General features: G+C 36.4%; 1 protein-coding gene across 9 annotated transcripts in view; it reads right to left on the bottom strand.

Annotated features, from left to right (window-relative positions):
- ppp3cb (protein phosphatase 3, catalytic subunit, beta isozyme) overlaps positions 1-16,817 on the bottom strand; it is a 52,789-nt gene that overhangs the window by 6,279 nt on the left and 29,693 nt on the right. For 3 of the 9 annotated variants that reach the window (XM_077247450.1, XM_077247452.1, XM_077247451.1), the window contains exons 3-14: positions 15,921-16,045; positions 15,691-15,802; positions 13,419-13,564; positions 11,508-11,647; positions 8,899-8,976; positions 8,063-8,157; positions 7,506-7,631; positions 7,027-7,101; positions 6,669-6,753; positions 5,375-5,472; positions 4,975-5,022; positions 436-1,492 (exon numbers count right to left, since the gene is read on the bottom strand). In XM_077247450.1, coding sequence (XP_077103565.1) covers positions 1,314-1,492; positions 4,975-5,022; positions 5,375-5,472; positions 6,669-6,753; positions 7,027-7,101; positions 7,506-7,631; positions 8,063-8,157; positions 8,899-8,976; positions 11,508-11,647; positions 13,419-13,564; positions 15,691-15,802; positions 15,921-16,045 — 1,307 coding nt within the window. In that variant the 3' untranslated portion in view covers positions 436-1,313. Of the gene's footprint in view, positions 1-400; positions 1,493-4,974; positions 5,023-5,374; positions 5,473-6,668; positions 6,754-7,026; positions 7,102-7,505; positions 7,632-8,062; positions 8,158-8,898; positions 8,977-11,507; positions 11,648-13,418; positions 13,565-15,690; positions 15,803-15,920; positions 16,046-16,817 lie in introns of all 9 variants that reach the window. The other 6 variants (XM_077247455.1, XM_077247457.1, XM_077247454.1 and 3 more) reach the window with 4 other exon arrangements.

Raw genomic sequence — 16,817 nt, 5'->3', positions numbered from 1 at the left:
GGACGTGTCAGGCACCGCCTCCCCGGGGTGACCGTCTTTCTCTGGCTTTCAGAACCTCACTGTGAGTGTATTGGGCAATCGGGGAGCTGTCCATGTCTCTCCCATAGGTGGATCTCGAACACGAGATGATGAAAGAGAACAATAGGTTACTATCGTAACCCCGGTTCTCTGAAACATCGAGTGGAGAGATCCACCAGCTTTGCCCCGCTTGCTGCACGAGAAGCGAATATACTTACTGAGGAATAGCAGCGCGCCCAGATGTTATATGCCCTTAGGTGAGGGGGTGTGGCCTCACCTGGCATTGGCTGCGCGCTTCTGTCTGTCTAGCCAGACTTGGTGCAATTGGATGCTTCTGCAGAGGTCAGGTACGGATGCCCTTCCCATAGGTGGATCTCTCCACTCGATGTTTCAGAGAACCGGGGTTACGATAGTAACCTATTGTTTCTCACACACATATACACAGTCAGCCTATAGTCTGTGATGCAGCTGACAGAATGCTTGCTTCCCGCCGCTCTGCTCAGAGCACGAGAAGAGGCGGGAAGCGCCAGACTCACTCCGAGGGACACTTGGGAATGCCATAGCAACCACAGCACGACTTGACAACGGCGGATTTAAACAACGCAGCAACGAGCACACAGCTGAACAGCATGAGGGGCGTTACGGCGACTCCAAACCTCTCATATTTGCGGATTAATCGTGATAATCTGTGTGAAGTTATTTTGTGTAATATTAGTTATTCTGTAGATATAAAGATTACTAGAGTAGCAAAACATAGAATTGCGAGAGAAGTGTGAAAAGGAAATGGTTATAAGCTCCTCGCGCACGTTCGAACGCAAACGTACACTCCTCCGCTTTCGAATAAATAGAGCGTTGGCTTGATGTTTAACGTTCCAAGGCAGGCCAGGAAAAAAACGGTAAGCGTTTGTGAAAACCTACTTATCATCATATAATTATATATCACATGTCTCCCACACACACAGACACGCACGCAGAAGTGCAAACACGCATAAATAAACATCTCTTCGGACAAAAGAACAGGAAATGCCCTCTTCTCTGTTCACATTTCCATTACATAGCCCCATATCCATAAAACTACATATCCCATCATGCAACTCTCATGCATGATCTCCTTCGTGCGGCCGTTCCGTCCGTCTGTTGTTGAGGCCGTTGAACGTCAAGCAGGGAGTTCTGTTTAAATATATCACATAGTCCATCTGCTACATAGACTGTAGCAGTGAAAACGAGGGGAAAGGGGAGAATTGCATTATGGGAGAAGGAGCAGGGGCGAGCGAGGGACCGGAGGAGTAGATGAATCACTGGATATTGCTGTTGTCGTCCGTGCCGTTGGATTCGGCCATGTTCATCTTGCCCATCGACAGTCCCACGCTGTTGACCACGTCTCGGCGAGGGGGCATGCGCTCGTTTATGCGGTCCAGACCCTTCGCCTCCTCGAAACTGTTGATCTTGTGCTGAGGAGAAAAGCCACGGATGGCTATGAGGAAGAAAAGAGAAGAGTAGTCACCAATTGCGCATTGGCGAAATCGAAAACGGACTATCACACATAGGGCCTACCACAAATGATCACATACTGCTAGATGGGTGTAATATGTGATACAATCACAAAGTGTACTCTTGACATAATGATATATAGGCTTTAGTATATCAAGAGATACACACATGTCCGGGTCATATTTCCCTTCAAAATTATTTGAGGCTTTTTGTGAAAATATTTTTTTCATTCAAATTTTATTATTATTATTACTGTAATGTGAAAACCAAAACAATAAATACAATATTTATTTTAAACACACAAACACATTCTTGTACTCTTGTATCTTTGTGAGGACATTCATTGACCATGCAATCTCTAGTCCCTCTCTAGGACCGGACGAAATGTCCACACTTTACTCTCTTTGTTCTCACTCCAATGATATAAAACTCAAACTGGTCCTCACAATGATAATTGTACAAGTACACACACACACACGTCCAGATGGATAATGGTACTGATATTTTCAGGAACAATAAATTGAATAAAATTAATAATATCATAATGCAACAAATCTTAATATTCTTAATTTGTTCAATATTTTACATTTACTTTTTTGGAGTGAAATGTGACCTGGAATGACTTTAAATTTCCCTCATATACAGACATCTCTTTAAACACTCCACTGATCCTGCTATGTATTAGTCACAGTATTGGCACAAATTCACAACTGCACGTATTTCACAACCAAACACATACACACACAATATATGGTGTACAAGGAAATAGCTGTGGTGATGACACTGCAAGTTACATCTTATCACATTCCCTTCCAGCTCAGCTGGAAAACCCCACAAAGACCTATAGCACAGTCAATGTTTCCATTAGAAAACAAATCCACTTCGCAAGCATCAAATTTTTTTGTAATGTAAATTGTATAGGTTCGAAAATACTTTAATCAGTTCTGATGGAAACAGTGCTTCATCATACCACAGTCAGAGATGATGTGAGACCCTCTCTTGGGTTTGCTCTCAGACCACACAGAAGATTTTGGCTTTCAGATGTATAGAAACTCTTCCCATCTCACCCTGTGTGCTGGGAAAAGAGCTCTGGAAGTATTTTTGCCACTGATTTTCTCCATAGGCATTCCAAAATATTCTTTGATAAGGAGCTATATAAACCTTGAAGCAAATCACCCAACTCTGAGATAAATCACAAAACTACAATATTTGAATTTATTCTTTGAGCTATTTAAAATATCTGGAAAACAGATTATGTACAAGTGTTTTCTTTGTTAAATAAAACTAAGTGCACGTTTACAATGTACTAAAAGCCTTCGCGTTTTCCCGTACAGATGACAACGATGTCAAAATGATCCTCGTTTATACGGATCTTTAAAAGCAACTAAAAACACTATTCTGCTGCCAGGCCAGTAGTTGGCGATGTCACTTTTTAAAAAGACAATACGCGCCTATAGACTGAACACGCAATACCGTTATCGCAAATTTGCGTTTTGTAGTTTACATAGAGACGATAACAGTATAATTTTCAAAAACTTACACTTTGAATCCTGTTTTCAAAAGTTTGCATTTTTAGGCCCGTGTTCATTAACTTTTATTTTGATATTCTGTTGTTTTGTATTGTCTGTGTTTAGTTCCTGTGTCGTTGGCTGACATATAATCATTCAATAGTATTCGTGTGTCCCAAATCGTAGAACCTTTACATGTGTATTCCAAAGATACCCGGATGGTCTACTTTTTCCGGTTAGAATCCAAAGTGCAGATCCGTGTACACTCTAACGGCAAATACTGCCTACAACCCAATGCGCGTTGGACGAGGTTTCGATTAGAACTACAAACACAAATAAAAAGTGTTTAAAAAACTACAAATATGGCAGATGTGTGAGACCAACGGTTAAGAAGAGAGGTTTAGATAAAGGGGTTTGAGGGATTAATTATCAGTATCCAACCGGACTAAAAGATATTTATTCAATGTTAACCACATTATATTTCATCTGCAACAGCATTGTGAACTTTTGTAAAGATACGTTTGGTCATTAACCTTTACATGCATCATTATGCAAACACATGAGGAGAGTCTGCATGAAAGACCCATGCCTGGCAGATCGACGTGCTACTACATGTCTCCCCGAAATGGTGGGAAATAAAATTGAATGTGGAAATTTTTAACCTCTGTTACTCACTCGCTTCACAAAAACAGTACATACCTTTAGGGCATAGTATAAGGCGAATTGGGTCGCAGTAACATTGATTATTGTCTAACCTGTTCCTCGTCATCCTGTGCATTTCAGTTTTCTTCTGTTCTTTGTCTTGTGATAATGTTTCGTGCTGGTATGTATCTGTTTGGTTCCAACTGTTAGGAAATGTTATCTCATCGTTCTTCTGCATCTTTTGTGGATTATCAAGTCAAGCCAGTGCGTGACAATGCTTGGTCAGTCTCACATGGTTAATATGTTAATGATTAAAACCCTATTTTACTGGAGAATTTAAATACCATTTAAACTTCCAGAACCCTCATTGCCCTTTAAGTCATTTGTTTACCAGATATCCGTGACAACGGTTTAGACTCTGAATGAGTTTAAAAACAAACCCTGTCATTGAGAGGTCACATGATCCCTGCAGATCACATGGTCACGACAGACCAAACCCAGAGTGAGTGCGCGAGGAGCGGCGCTGGGGTGATCAGCGTTTGGGGTGTGTAGCTGTAAGAATACTGGGTCATTTGTAAGAGGCAAGGGGCGCATGCCCCAACCCGCCAATGGCCCAGATTGAGCAGAGTCTAGCATTTGCATAAGCAGGAAGACGTGTGTGTGTGAGTGTATGTGTACGTGTGTTTGTGTGTCAGTATATTTCTATAAAACACTATTCAGACTGAATTATCAATTATCAACAGAGGATGTCATTATATATATATATAAAGTGATGAACAAACGACCTGACATTCTTATCTAATGTAATCAGTCACATTAGACCGTTTCAGGGTAGAGTAAGGTTAACCTATAGTCTTTATAATTAGCAAGCCTATGGTACACTACCATATGATTTTTTATGTTTTTAATATTTAACATTGCTGTTTTCTAATTTAACATATTTTACAATGTATTTTATTCCTGTGATTCATTTGCTGCTCAAGAATCAATTCTTATAATTATCAGTGTTTATAACAGTTGTGCTGCTTAATATTTTTGTTGAAACTGTCTATTCATTTGTCTGTTCAGATTAATATAAATTTCAACTTTTGTAACATTATAAATGATCAATTTAATTCATCCTTCCTTAACAAATGTCTTATTTGAACATAGTGTATGTCCCGATTTAGATAAATGTGTGTGCCTGTGTGAAATACACAATCCCTGACCAGTCATAGCGCCCACACGCTCAGTTAGCTAGGCTGCGCTGTCTAGCTAGCGAGCGTGTTACAGAAATCTCTGAGCAGCACAGAGAGATAGAGGCCGGCCAGTTTACCTTCTCCATCCTCAACCGTCTCGACTGCTTCAATGGCCTCGATGGTAGCTGAGGAGGCACAGAAAGACAGACGGAGAGAAGGAGAGAAGGAGAGAGGGAGAGAGGGAGGATGGATGGGGGAGTTTATTGTGACAGTCATGCACGCAGCACAATCTCCCAGCATTAGCTGCCAAGTAGCTGCCACGAGCAGTTAGCATTAGCCGGTTAGTTTCCCAGTATGTTCGTGTGTGCACATTTCAGATGGTTCAATTAGCGAAGAGAATGAACAAAAGTGTTTCACTAAAAGAGAGGGGTTAGCAAACGTGTGCTTGAGTTTGTATGACATTGTCTTAGTGACCTTGAAAGAGAAAAGAGGTTGTGATTGGAAAGTGAAAGAGCGATGCTTGGTTTTGTAACTCACCGCTTTGCAAGGTCTGTTTTCCTCCAGACAGTACACCGCTCGGCAGCATGCCAGTCGGGGTCAGACCTTTCAGGGTTAACACATTCTCACTCTCCTCTCTGTCCAAATACAAACCAGCATACAAGTTGATGTACAATTTAATTAAATAGAAATAGAAAATATTAAAATGTAAAAATAAAAGCTAATTAAAAATATTAACATATGTTATAGTAGCTATATAAATAATGCTAAAATATTACTAAAACCCTATACTGTACAAATCAAGCTGAATAGAAATATAAAAAACAATAAAAATGACTTAAGCACATAATATAATTACTAAAACTTAAACTAGTTAAAATGAAAACAGAAAAAAAATAAAAGCTAGTATTTTTATTTTACAAATGCTATTATAGCATATAAACAATACTATCATACTGCTCAAACTAAACTAAATAGAAATTCAAGCTAAATAGAAATATAAAAAACGAATAAAAATGACTAAAGTGCATGACAAAATGACTCGAACTTAAACTAGTTAAAATGAAAACAAAATATCTAAAAAATAAAAGCTAATTCAAAATATTAACAATTAATTTTATAGTACATAAATACTAAAATATTACTAAAACTAAAATAAATAGAAATTCAAGCTTAATGGAAATAAAAAAACGGACATAAAAATTACTAAATCACAACAAAATGATTAAAAAGTAAAGTTAAAAATGAAAACAGAAATATGTAATAATAAAGGTTAATTTAAAATATTAACAAATGTCCTTATAATATGTTGATTAAATATATGCATATAAATATATTTAAGTTTATTGCAAAATATGCATAATGTTCATAAAATATGTATTTGGAGAGCATAAGAAGACAGACTTGATTACGTCACTTGCAGTGCTTCATGGGAGTGGGTGGAGCCAATGAGCTTTTTTGTCACATTTTGCTTGTTTTGACTTGGTGGAATTTTACAGCATCATGGCTAATGTAGTTTTTCACCACGAATTCCACTGTTAAATACGATTGTTTTAAAAAATAAGTTGAAATAATGTGGGCTGATGGCTTCAACAGCAGCAAATAATCCCATAGTTCATAGTAGGGCTGTCTTCAAAGTTATCGTTAAAAATCAATTTCCGTATGGAGAAATGTTTTACTTCCGGAATCCAACTGTTGCACTTTATTTTAGTTAATCATTATAACAGTGTGTCTCAGGCCATGCAAACATACATATATTGGTGTTTTATTTTAAAAAACAATGTTGTAAACATCCAAACCACAAACATGTGTTCCCAACCCCTTCTAGACTCACCGCAGAACTGAGAACATTTTGGCCATTTTGCCGATGGCACGGATCTTGTTTCTGATGACCTCTTTACGGGCAGCTGCAGCATTAGCTGAGAGAAACCGGCAATCAGTCATATAATTCATAAACAACACACTGAAGCTGAATATTCTGTACAAGAATTTAAAAATTAATTTTTATTAAAGCTACAATATACTGAAGTATCCACAATTGACAGAAAATGCTAAAAAAATGGACAATAGGTTCATTTTAGTTGTCATTTGGTCATATTTGACACTTAAAATTTGGTGAAATAATTTTAAAAGTCTAAACGTGTGTTTCTGAAAACCTTAGAGGAAAAAGTTGAGGAATGTGCGGCCCTCACCATCAAAGATCTCATCTCCATCCATAAGCTCGTCATCAGAGCAGATGCTGAGGACATTCACCAACATCTCTGTCACTGTGGAGGCGTTAAAGGTCAAAAAGGCAAGATGTCGTGATATTTTAGCAAAAACTATGAACAATTACATTAACAACAACAAAAACATAAAGTGTCACTGTAACATTTATACACCAGCTAAACTCGATCTTTTAATTTCCATCTTTATCATATGAGTTTAACTTTTAAAAAAGTTTGACCTGATAGTTTACTTGTTGAGACAGAAAAGATGAAACACAGTTTCGTATCAGACCTATTCCATCTTCTTTGCTTTAACAAGTCAAGACAAACCAACAGAGTATTTCCCTCACACACCCAGAATGAATAAAACGTAAGGAATTTGTGTAACCACAAAGACTGTTTGTCTCCTGGCAGAATCATGATGTCTCATGCTGTTTACCAACACTGTGTTTCCTCTTTCCCACCTTTCTCTCCAACAAACGGAAGCGACCAGGTGAAGACGTCCATGAAGTTGGGCAGCCAGTACGGATGTGGCGAGCAGTTGAACTGCCGTATGTTCATTACGTTGTTCTCATATTTAAGCACAGCCGCTGAGGAGAGGCATTAAGACAGTTATATTCACACATTACATGTTTTAATGAACATAAGAATCACGAATTCTCAAATAAACATCTGTACATTTATTTCTCTTTGCACATGACTGTCATTAGATAAACACAACAAAAACCAAAAAATTGCAACTATCTATTTGATCTATCAATCAAAATAATAATAAATAATTATAATTAATACATTATTGTGTATTATATATTCAATATACATGTATTATATACTTTATTTTAATTAATATAAAAATGTATCTACATTTATAATTAATAATGTTTGATAATAATGTTAATCAAACAATGAACCAGACTATTTGTATGTTGAGCAAGCAATCTCATTGCGCCATGCAATAATGGTTGCTTGTAGTTTGCATATATATATATTATATATATATATATATAAACTTAATTCAGACCTTTGTTGTTGTAAACGTCCAGGTAGTTCGGAGCAGAAAAGATGGTGATGAGAGAGGGGAAACCTGTAGTCTGACTCTTCCTGTACATACGGTAACTAAAAGAGCAAGAAAACAGAAAAGAGGTCGAAGAAAATTACAGAATGACCATCAGAAACATGATTAGAATTACACTGGGATATTTTCATAAACATCAATAATAAGTACATATTTGTGATAAAACCCTGTTCTACTGCAAATATTTGAAGCCTAATGGTTAAAAACCTTTCTCAAAGCGTAGTCTCAGGTCATAATTGTTTTGAAGCCTTTATTCATTATTTCTTTTAAAGAACTTGGCCTTTACTGTGCGAAAGCGTGCAATACAACACAACATTTTTATTATTATTATCTTTATTAGACTGTGTAAAATGAACTAATTTACTCAGTGAGCATGTTGTGTGCTGTTGTACTGAGTATTGTAGATTGTTGTGGAGTATTTAGTGCATTACTGACTGCTGTTTAGTTGACTGCAGGGATTCCTGAGACAGTGACGGATAAAATGGCCTGGGCTTAGGTGAATGTATGTGCATTGGTGACATTTCAGATCAATGAACACTACTGAACTGTAATGTATGTGGATTATGGAGAATCAATGTCTCTCTGCGTCTGTCGGTCAGCTGTATCTGCACACTGATCGTCCATCAACACAAACTCAATCCAGTCGGTCAATATACACATACAGTGAGTGTGTTTTAGGGTTTCTATATCAGTAGGAGGCGAGGAAGAGAGCTGAAGAGAAAAAAAGCAGACATATAGAAAAAGAAAGGAGTCAAAGGTGACGTTGCGTGTTGTTTTCTTACCCTGCGTCCTGCGCCTCATGTGCCCTGATGACCGACAGTAAGTTGTTGGTCTGTAAAAACTCACACACTGCAGGATAGCTGTGTGGATAGCCAAATAATAAAACAGACAAAATGAGGCATGGTAAACAATATTTACAGTTTTTGATAAACACTGATAAAACACTAATTTGGCTAAATAACTGGTTAGCTGGTCTGTTTTTGCTAGTTCTAGAGGGGGTTCCGTAAGCTAATTAAACCCCGGCTAACAGGAAACTTTCTGACAAGGTTCTCTCCTTTATGAACAAAATTTGATGAAATCAAACGACAAATCAAATCAACATTTAATGTTCTTCCAGTAATATTAATAGAATGTTGATACAAAATGATATAGTCCGTAAAACGTTAAAAGGTAGCACAAAAACTTTTCTAAACATTGTTCATGAAACGTTTTTTCTTGTCATGACCAAGTATTTTTTTAACCATTTAAAAAATTTTCTTAACTTAACATTCTTATAACTTATTTTGTTAGCTAAATACCTGCTTAGCCAGGTTGAGAGGCCAGCTAGGATCAGACTGTTTTTTATTTCCAAAAGGATTATTTTAGTGTCATGTCAGTACTAATAGTCCAGCTAGCACTTGTGATTTATATCTAACATCACTTTTGAAAGCTCTTCCTCAGTTTATTATGGTTTCATTTGATTAATATACAACCATCCTGATATTTCTGAGATGCTCAGGAGAGGTGTCAAAAACCATCAAGAGTGGGTTTTAACCGTTTGCTAGCATGTGTATTGTTGTCTTACCACTACGAGCCACCAGGGGGTAGCAGTGATGTAAATATGCAGCATACAGTGAAAACCACCATCATTTCCTGCTCAAAATATTAGAAGGGTCTAAATGTGTTCCTAGCTAAGAAATGAAGGCTCAGATGTTGTGTGGTATGATGCAATGTTGAAGACTAGCCGTGTATGTTATTTATTACTTTAACTTGGCAGTCTTGTCTATTTTTGTCTAGTCTATACTGGCCTAAAGCGCTGCAAACTCTGACACACCAGCCATCCATTGTGTTTCATTGATTTCAAAAGGTTTCATAAGAAGTGAAAACATCGAGGATTGTGGGTAATAACATTCACACGCGAGGCTGCGCAATATTAGCTGCATTAGCTTAGCATTAGATGTCCATTTTTCCCCTCTCTTCACATATATTTTCCATTAGGGCTGACTGAATCTAATTGGGAATTTTTTAAGACAAAAATTGTAATGGCGGTTTAAAATGTGATTTTATGTTTTTTGTTTGTTCGTTCCAGGTTTGCTCTGCTGCTTTTGTTGGGCTACACAAGTTGGCTAGAATATCATATTGTAATGTGATTGTATATCTCTGACTATATATTGTTATTATATTATATTATGTTATTATATTATATATTATTATTATCATCATTAAAAATAAAGAAAGTAAGAAATATATTACTATTGCAATACTTTCATTCACTGTAAGATAAAAAAAGTAATAATAATTTTTCAGTGCAACAGTCAAATTACAACACTAAAATTTAAATCTAAATTTCTTCCATTTCAAACATTAAACTATCAAATGTTTATTTTGGTGTAAAACTGAAATGCTTCTCCCTTTGTCTAAAGATTCTCCTTTGTTGGCTACAGGTTTAAAAATGCTTCACTGTACAAATGTGGTGAAATGCTTCACATAAAATGTGCAGTGTATATATTTATTTAATTAAATCGCAGTCTTTGCAATTTGACAATCAAACATCGAAAGTCATATTGTGATTTTGATTTGATTTCGATTAATTGTTCAGCCCTATTTTCTATCCTCTCTCCTTTTCCTGTTCCATCATTTCTGTCTTTCTCTCAATATCTCTTTCTCTCAAAATTTCTCACTATATCTCTGAATCTTCATATCTCAGCGGATCTGGCAGTAGTAGCCAGTTGTCATGGTAACGGCAGAGTGCAGATTCCCGTGGGATTGTGGGGATTCTGTGTTGTGGTGAAGCTGGTCACCGTTTGGACTTCTTTACAGTTCCAATTAAACTCCCTCAGCACTTCAAGCACTGGACTTTTATCTACACCTTTATTTCACTGTACTTAACCGGTCCTTGAGGAACATTATTTTGCTCAGTGGTTGCTCTTTCATGACTCAGGAGACTTAAAGTGTGACTCTGTCTCAGATGTTTCTCCTAAAATTTCTTAGGGGAAATATAAAGAGACACAAATTACACAATATGTTGACACACAGCAGAGGTTCTCAAACTCTTATGGTCACGCCCCCTTTAAACCTTTAAAAAATGATGTTCTTCTTCGGCTGAATGTAGCAGCTCAGATCATTTGGTCTCGGAAGAATTCATATTGAGATCTCTTCTGATTGTGTACTTTAGGTATCTTGTTAAATCTGAGCACAGTGTGAGAGATTGTTGAGCTGTCTAGGGAAGCCATATGTGAGGTTACTGGTTATGAGAAGCAGGAGAGACTTCATTTGCTGTCTAGGAGAACTCATTGAGATACTAAAGAGATCTTGATTGTATGCTTCCTTCTCTTCCTGTCATTTTTATAATTTCTGCACCTCATCTATCACTTCTCAAAGCGATCTCCATGAAGAAGGCTGAATGGTTTACCTGTAAAAGTAGGAGCATCCACGGACAGAATTGTGGCTGAAGTAATCTTGGCTTTTTTCATTGCCGAAGTCCTCCAGCGGGTCGGCCCACAGCAGATCACACATGGGGCCAAATGCTGGGGGCTCCTTGAACCTGTCCAACTGAGAGAGTGAGAGTGAGTGAGTGAGTGAGTGAGTGAGTGAGTGAGTGAGTGAGAGAGAGTGAGAGAAAGAAAGAAAGAGAGAGAGTGAGAGAGAAAGTGAGAGAGAGAGTGATAGAGAGCTACCTAGTGTCACCATCACTACAATTAAAATATTTTTTTCACACTTTTAAAGTCCCTGTAAAGTCAAAATTAAGTACATGTTCTGAGTTTGTCACGCCACAGAAAAATTTGTTATCAGCCACCCAGCCAAATTTGAATGATAAAAAAGCCGGCAAGTACATAAAATAGTACATAAAATAAGCTATCAAAATCTTGAAAAAATGAGCAGTAGTCTCTGCTCTCAAACGCTGGAGGCGTGTCTGCTGTCTGCGCTGAAACCGCGCCCACTCGTGGGAAAGCTGCCGTCGACACACTCAACTGTCACCGTTAGGGGAGGGGCCAGCCTCAGTGGCTCCAGTGCGTCATCAAGACCCCGTTTTAGCCCCGCCCAAAAAATCCGGAACACAGCAATGATGAAAAACTGTTTAAAGGGTTAGTTCGCCCATTTAAGACATGAAGTTGTATGGAATCCTTACCAGCACTACAGTGCATACACACTGACCCACTCTGTAGTCACCTCCCTGGTCAGAGTTCTGGCCGCTGGAAGTTTTTCAAGAAAGTACTCCCGGTTAGTTTCCAGGGCCTATATATATATACTATAGTTCTGGTAAGGATTCCATACAACTTCATGTCTTAAATGGGCGAACTAACCCTTTAACAGTCTAACTCCACAATTCAGTACTTCACAGTTCACAGTCTTTGTAATATGTTTTAGCAATACATTTCTAACATTTATAATGTGTTTAGAATTTTTTTTTAAATTGCCTTTACAGGGACTTTAATACTACTTTTTTATTGCATAGTTATTTTGCTTTTATTTTTGTTCTGTGTTGGTGATAAAAAAATACACTATTCTTTGCTATAATAAAGCACACTAAATTTAAAAAGACAGGGAATAATAGTTTTAAAAAGCATGCGCCTGCATTTGTGCACAGCCTGTACATTGATAAAGAAAATACAGCAGAAGCATAAGGGGAGACTTATAGAAGATCCGTCAAACATCTGTTGTTAGAGCTCAGTCTTAAAGGCCCACTGAAGTGCCTTGAAACGCACGGCATTATTCAATGTGGGGACGTAATTGCGTCTATTTATAATGTAGGGGGCGGAGCTTCAGATTCTAGAGATCATTTGATTGGGCAGGAAATCTGAAGAGAAGCTGAAGTGCAGAGTGATGTCATCAAAATCATTGATCCATATTGGCGTAAGTGCACGAGATTGTATGTTTTGAATGCTTATATCTTCTTAATGCAATTTTTTGTCATTGTTTTGCAGCACACTAGCTTATAGATAACTGTAAGTCTAACATATACATACTAAAAAACTAAAAACGTCAATTTTGATTTCATGGGAACTTTAAGTGTAAAACATTTTAAATCATCCAGTAATGCTGAATTTTCAGCATCATTACTCCAGTCTTCAGTGTCACATGATCCTTCAGAAATCATCCTATATGCTGATTTGCTGCTCAAGAAACATTTATTACTATTATCAGTGTTTAAAACAGTTGTGCCGCTTAATAATTTTCTGGAAACCCAGATTATTTTTTTTCAGGATTCTTTGATAAATGTTCAAAAGAACAGTATTTATTTGGAATAGAAATCTTTTGTACCAATATCGAAGTTACTTTATATGGATTTAATGCTGAATTTATATATACTAGTCCAGCTCACCCTCTTGATGTCGTCTAACGTGTGTATTTCTGGAGACAGGCCGCCATGAACACACAGAAACTGCTGATTCATCAGTGCAGCCAGAGGCAGACAGTCGAACGCATCCATGCACGCATCGTACACCTGCTCCGAGTATTTGATTTTACCTGAAAGAAAGAGAGACAGAGATCACACACCTGCAGATCATCTGATTTCACCCGAGAGACAGACAGAGAGAGATAAACAAAGATAGCGCAGGAGAAATACAGATGGAAGAGTATGAAGTAATGTCATTCCAGAGCTCAGAAATGAAGTGGTTTTATTTTCTCTGTATGAATCTAATTTGTATATTAAGCTCCTGCATTCATTTACACTTTCAAAGGACACTAAAGGTGTGTGTGTGTGTGTGTGTGTGTGTGTGTGTGTGTGTGTGTGTGTGTGTGTGTGTGTGTGTGTGTGTGTGTGTGTGTGTGTGTGTGTGTGTGTGTGTGTGTGTGTGTGTGTGTGTCTGACACAGACAGTCTGTGCTGTGTCAATCTCACTGCTCCAAATCTACCAATCTGTTCAGCCACATCACTGCATTATCTCTCCATCTCTCCCTCCATCTTTCTTCACAAATACTGTCTCACTAATGACATTGGGTCAATCAATATGTAAAGTTTCTGCTATGCTGTAGTGTAGTAGTACAAGAATACGAATGTGCTATGTGTGGAGAATCAATACTGAACGTGATTTTTACCTTTTCAAATGTGCATCACAATGAGTGAATGTTTAATTTAGTTATACTCTGGAGGAAAATTTGCTGGAAAATGAATCCACAAAACCTTTTATTTTTCATTTCTTACAAGTTTTTTTTTAAACAATGTTATGTATAAATTTGTGTAATATATTTAATCATTAATGGAGTTATTAATGCTCCGTATTAAAATGTTTATTATTTGATTATATTTATTTAATATATATGAATCATAATAATAGTAATAATTGATTATATTAAATATTATATTATACAAAATAATTAATAATAATTTATGTGTATTTATTTATATGTATTCTCATAATATTATTTTAAATATATATACATTTATTTTATTTATTATTTATAAATTATAAATTAAAATAATTATAAAAAACAAGATATTTATAAAAAAAATCACATATATAATTTGTTTTATTTTTTAATGTATCAGATTTCAAACTTGCTGTAGAGAGGAAGATTATTATTTAATAATGACCTAACGTTAAGTTACAAACATAATAATCACAGAATTTTTATTTCTCAAATGAGATATTTATTTTAACTCATTTATTAATTTAATAATAATAAAAATAATATTTTTATTCATATAATAATAAAATGACACTAACTTTAGTTGTATGGTGTGTCCCCATTTAGATAGCACAATAAACATTTTTGTATAAGTTTGTGTGTGTGTGTGTGTGTGTGTCTCCTGGTAAACCCTACGATATGGGAATGTCCCCAGAAAGCTGGCAATATCAGAAATCCTTGTCCTTTTGGGGATATTTTTTGGTCACTGAAAATATAAACAGCTTATAAATCATACATATTTTTACAGGGTCAGTGTACATTAATAAACATAGATGTTAATATGCCAGAATTAACCAAAAAGGGTATTTTTCATCTGTAGACCCTTGACAGAATATTAAGAAGTCACCCTGATGCTCCTGCCGCCATCTTGCTTTTTAAAAATTAGTAGTTTTTTAAAAATTAGTATTAGTAATAGTGTAAGGGGAAAGAAAACAGTTAGTACAGTATAAAAATCATTATGATTAAGGAAAGTCTCATAAAACATGGAAACCCAACGTGTGTGCGTGCGTGTGCGTTTGTGTGTGTGTGTGCGTGCATTTGTGTGTGAGTGCGTGTGCATGTGTGTGCGTGCGTGCGTGTGTGCGTGTGGGTGTGCGTGTCTGTGTGTGTGTGTGTGTGTGTGTGTGCGTGTGCGTGTCTGTGTGTGTGTGTGTGTGTGTGTGTGTTCTGTCAGTCAGCAGATGGTAAAGGAGGGCACTCACTCCTTCTCACTCCTCTCATCAGGGAAATCACACTCACAGGCTCCCTGGGCCCAATATTAACAGGCAAATTAATTTTCTGCTAATCATACTCCCTCTTTCTCTCTCTACATCTCTCTTTCTGTCTAACAAGAGACTGCTCCAGAAAAAGACCTCCTTCTGAGGAAATGAGAGGTGAACTGATGTGTTTATGGGAAATGTATAGTTTTAAACTTTAAATGTAAGTGTAGAGACACCGAAGAGTTTTCCTCATGTCAGTACTCACATTCTTGTTTGAAAGTGAAATATTCAGTCAAATGTCTACATTCATGGTTTCCCCGCAGAAGAAACAGCGTCTTTGGGTAGAGGATTTTCAGTGACCAGAGGTAAAGGACACACTGAAGGAGAGAATATAGATATAAATAAAGATGCTTTCACAGACCACATCAAGATATCTGGACAAAGATGGTGTGTACTACAAACTAGGGTCCCTAAACAGGGTGAAGGGTGACTTACCTCAATACTGAAGTACCCTCGGTCCACATAGTCCCCTAGAAACAGGTACCTCGTTGTTGCAGGAGACCCGCCAACCTCAAATAACTTCATCAGGTCGAAGAACTGTCCGTGGATATCACCACACACTGCAACAACACAAAAAAGATCAGCATTAGCTGAAGGAAACACGAGCGCTTTCAAAACAATAAAATAATTATAATAGTGAAAAGGTTTTAGCAGAATGATCATTTAAAAAGTTATAAATATAGAAAGAGAGGGATTGAAAAAATGATTTATTTATTGAAATGTTTAATAATTTTAACCATATTTAAAATAAATAATAATAATAATAATGTCATTTGTAGTTATCAGTGTAATTGAAAGGCAGATATAAAACCATTAACCTTAAGAATCTTCTTGACAAAGTTTATTAAAAGTACTAAAAATAATGCAAAAAAGGATTTTAGGATTAGAGTTAAAATTTATTAAAATGTCTTACTTAAAATAATAATAATATCATTGGTATACAGATAGTTATCTGTGTAAATCAAAGGCAGATATTAAAACCTTCTACTGAACAAAGATTATTAAAAAAAAACATACAATTCTAAACAATAGTAAAAGTATTTTACATTAATATAGCATTAGTTATAATTTATTAAAATGTTAATTAATTGCAAACATTTAAAATAAATAAATATCATTGGTGCACAGTTATAAGTGTAAATCAAAGGCAGATATTAAAACTTGCATCTTAAGTTTGTACTTACAAAGTTAATAAAAAACAAAACTGCATAAACTTAAGGCTAACCATTTATATATACAAAAAGTTTAATTGCAGTCAGTTTAAGTGCATATCACTATTAATGAATATTTATATAGACAGATATGACCATGAGTTATGTCTATCTATCAGTC

This window comes from Siphateles boraxobius, unplaced genomic scaffold, assembly GCF_051911475.1.
Source record: "Siphateles boraxobius isolate OS27281-9 unplaced genomic scaffold, OSU_SipBor_1 3, whole genome shotgun sequence".
NCBI lineage: Eukaryota > Metazoa > Chordata > Actinopteri > Cypriniformes > Leuciscidae > Siphateles > Siphateles boraxobius.
Note: the sequence above shows the minus strand (reverse complement) of the source record. Positions and strands in the feature narration are given on the sequence as shown.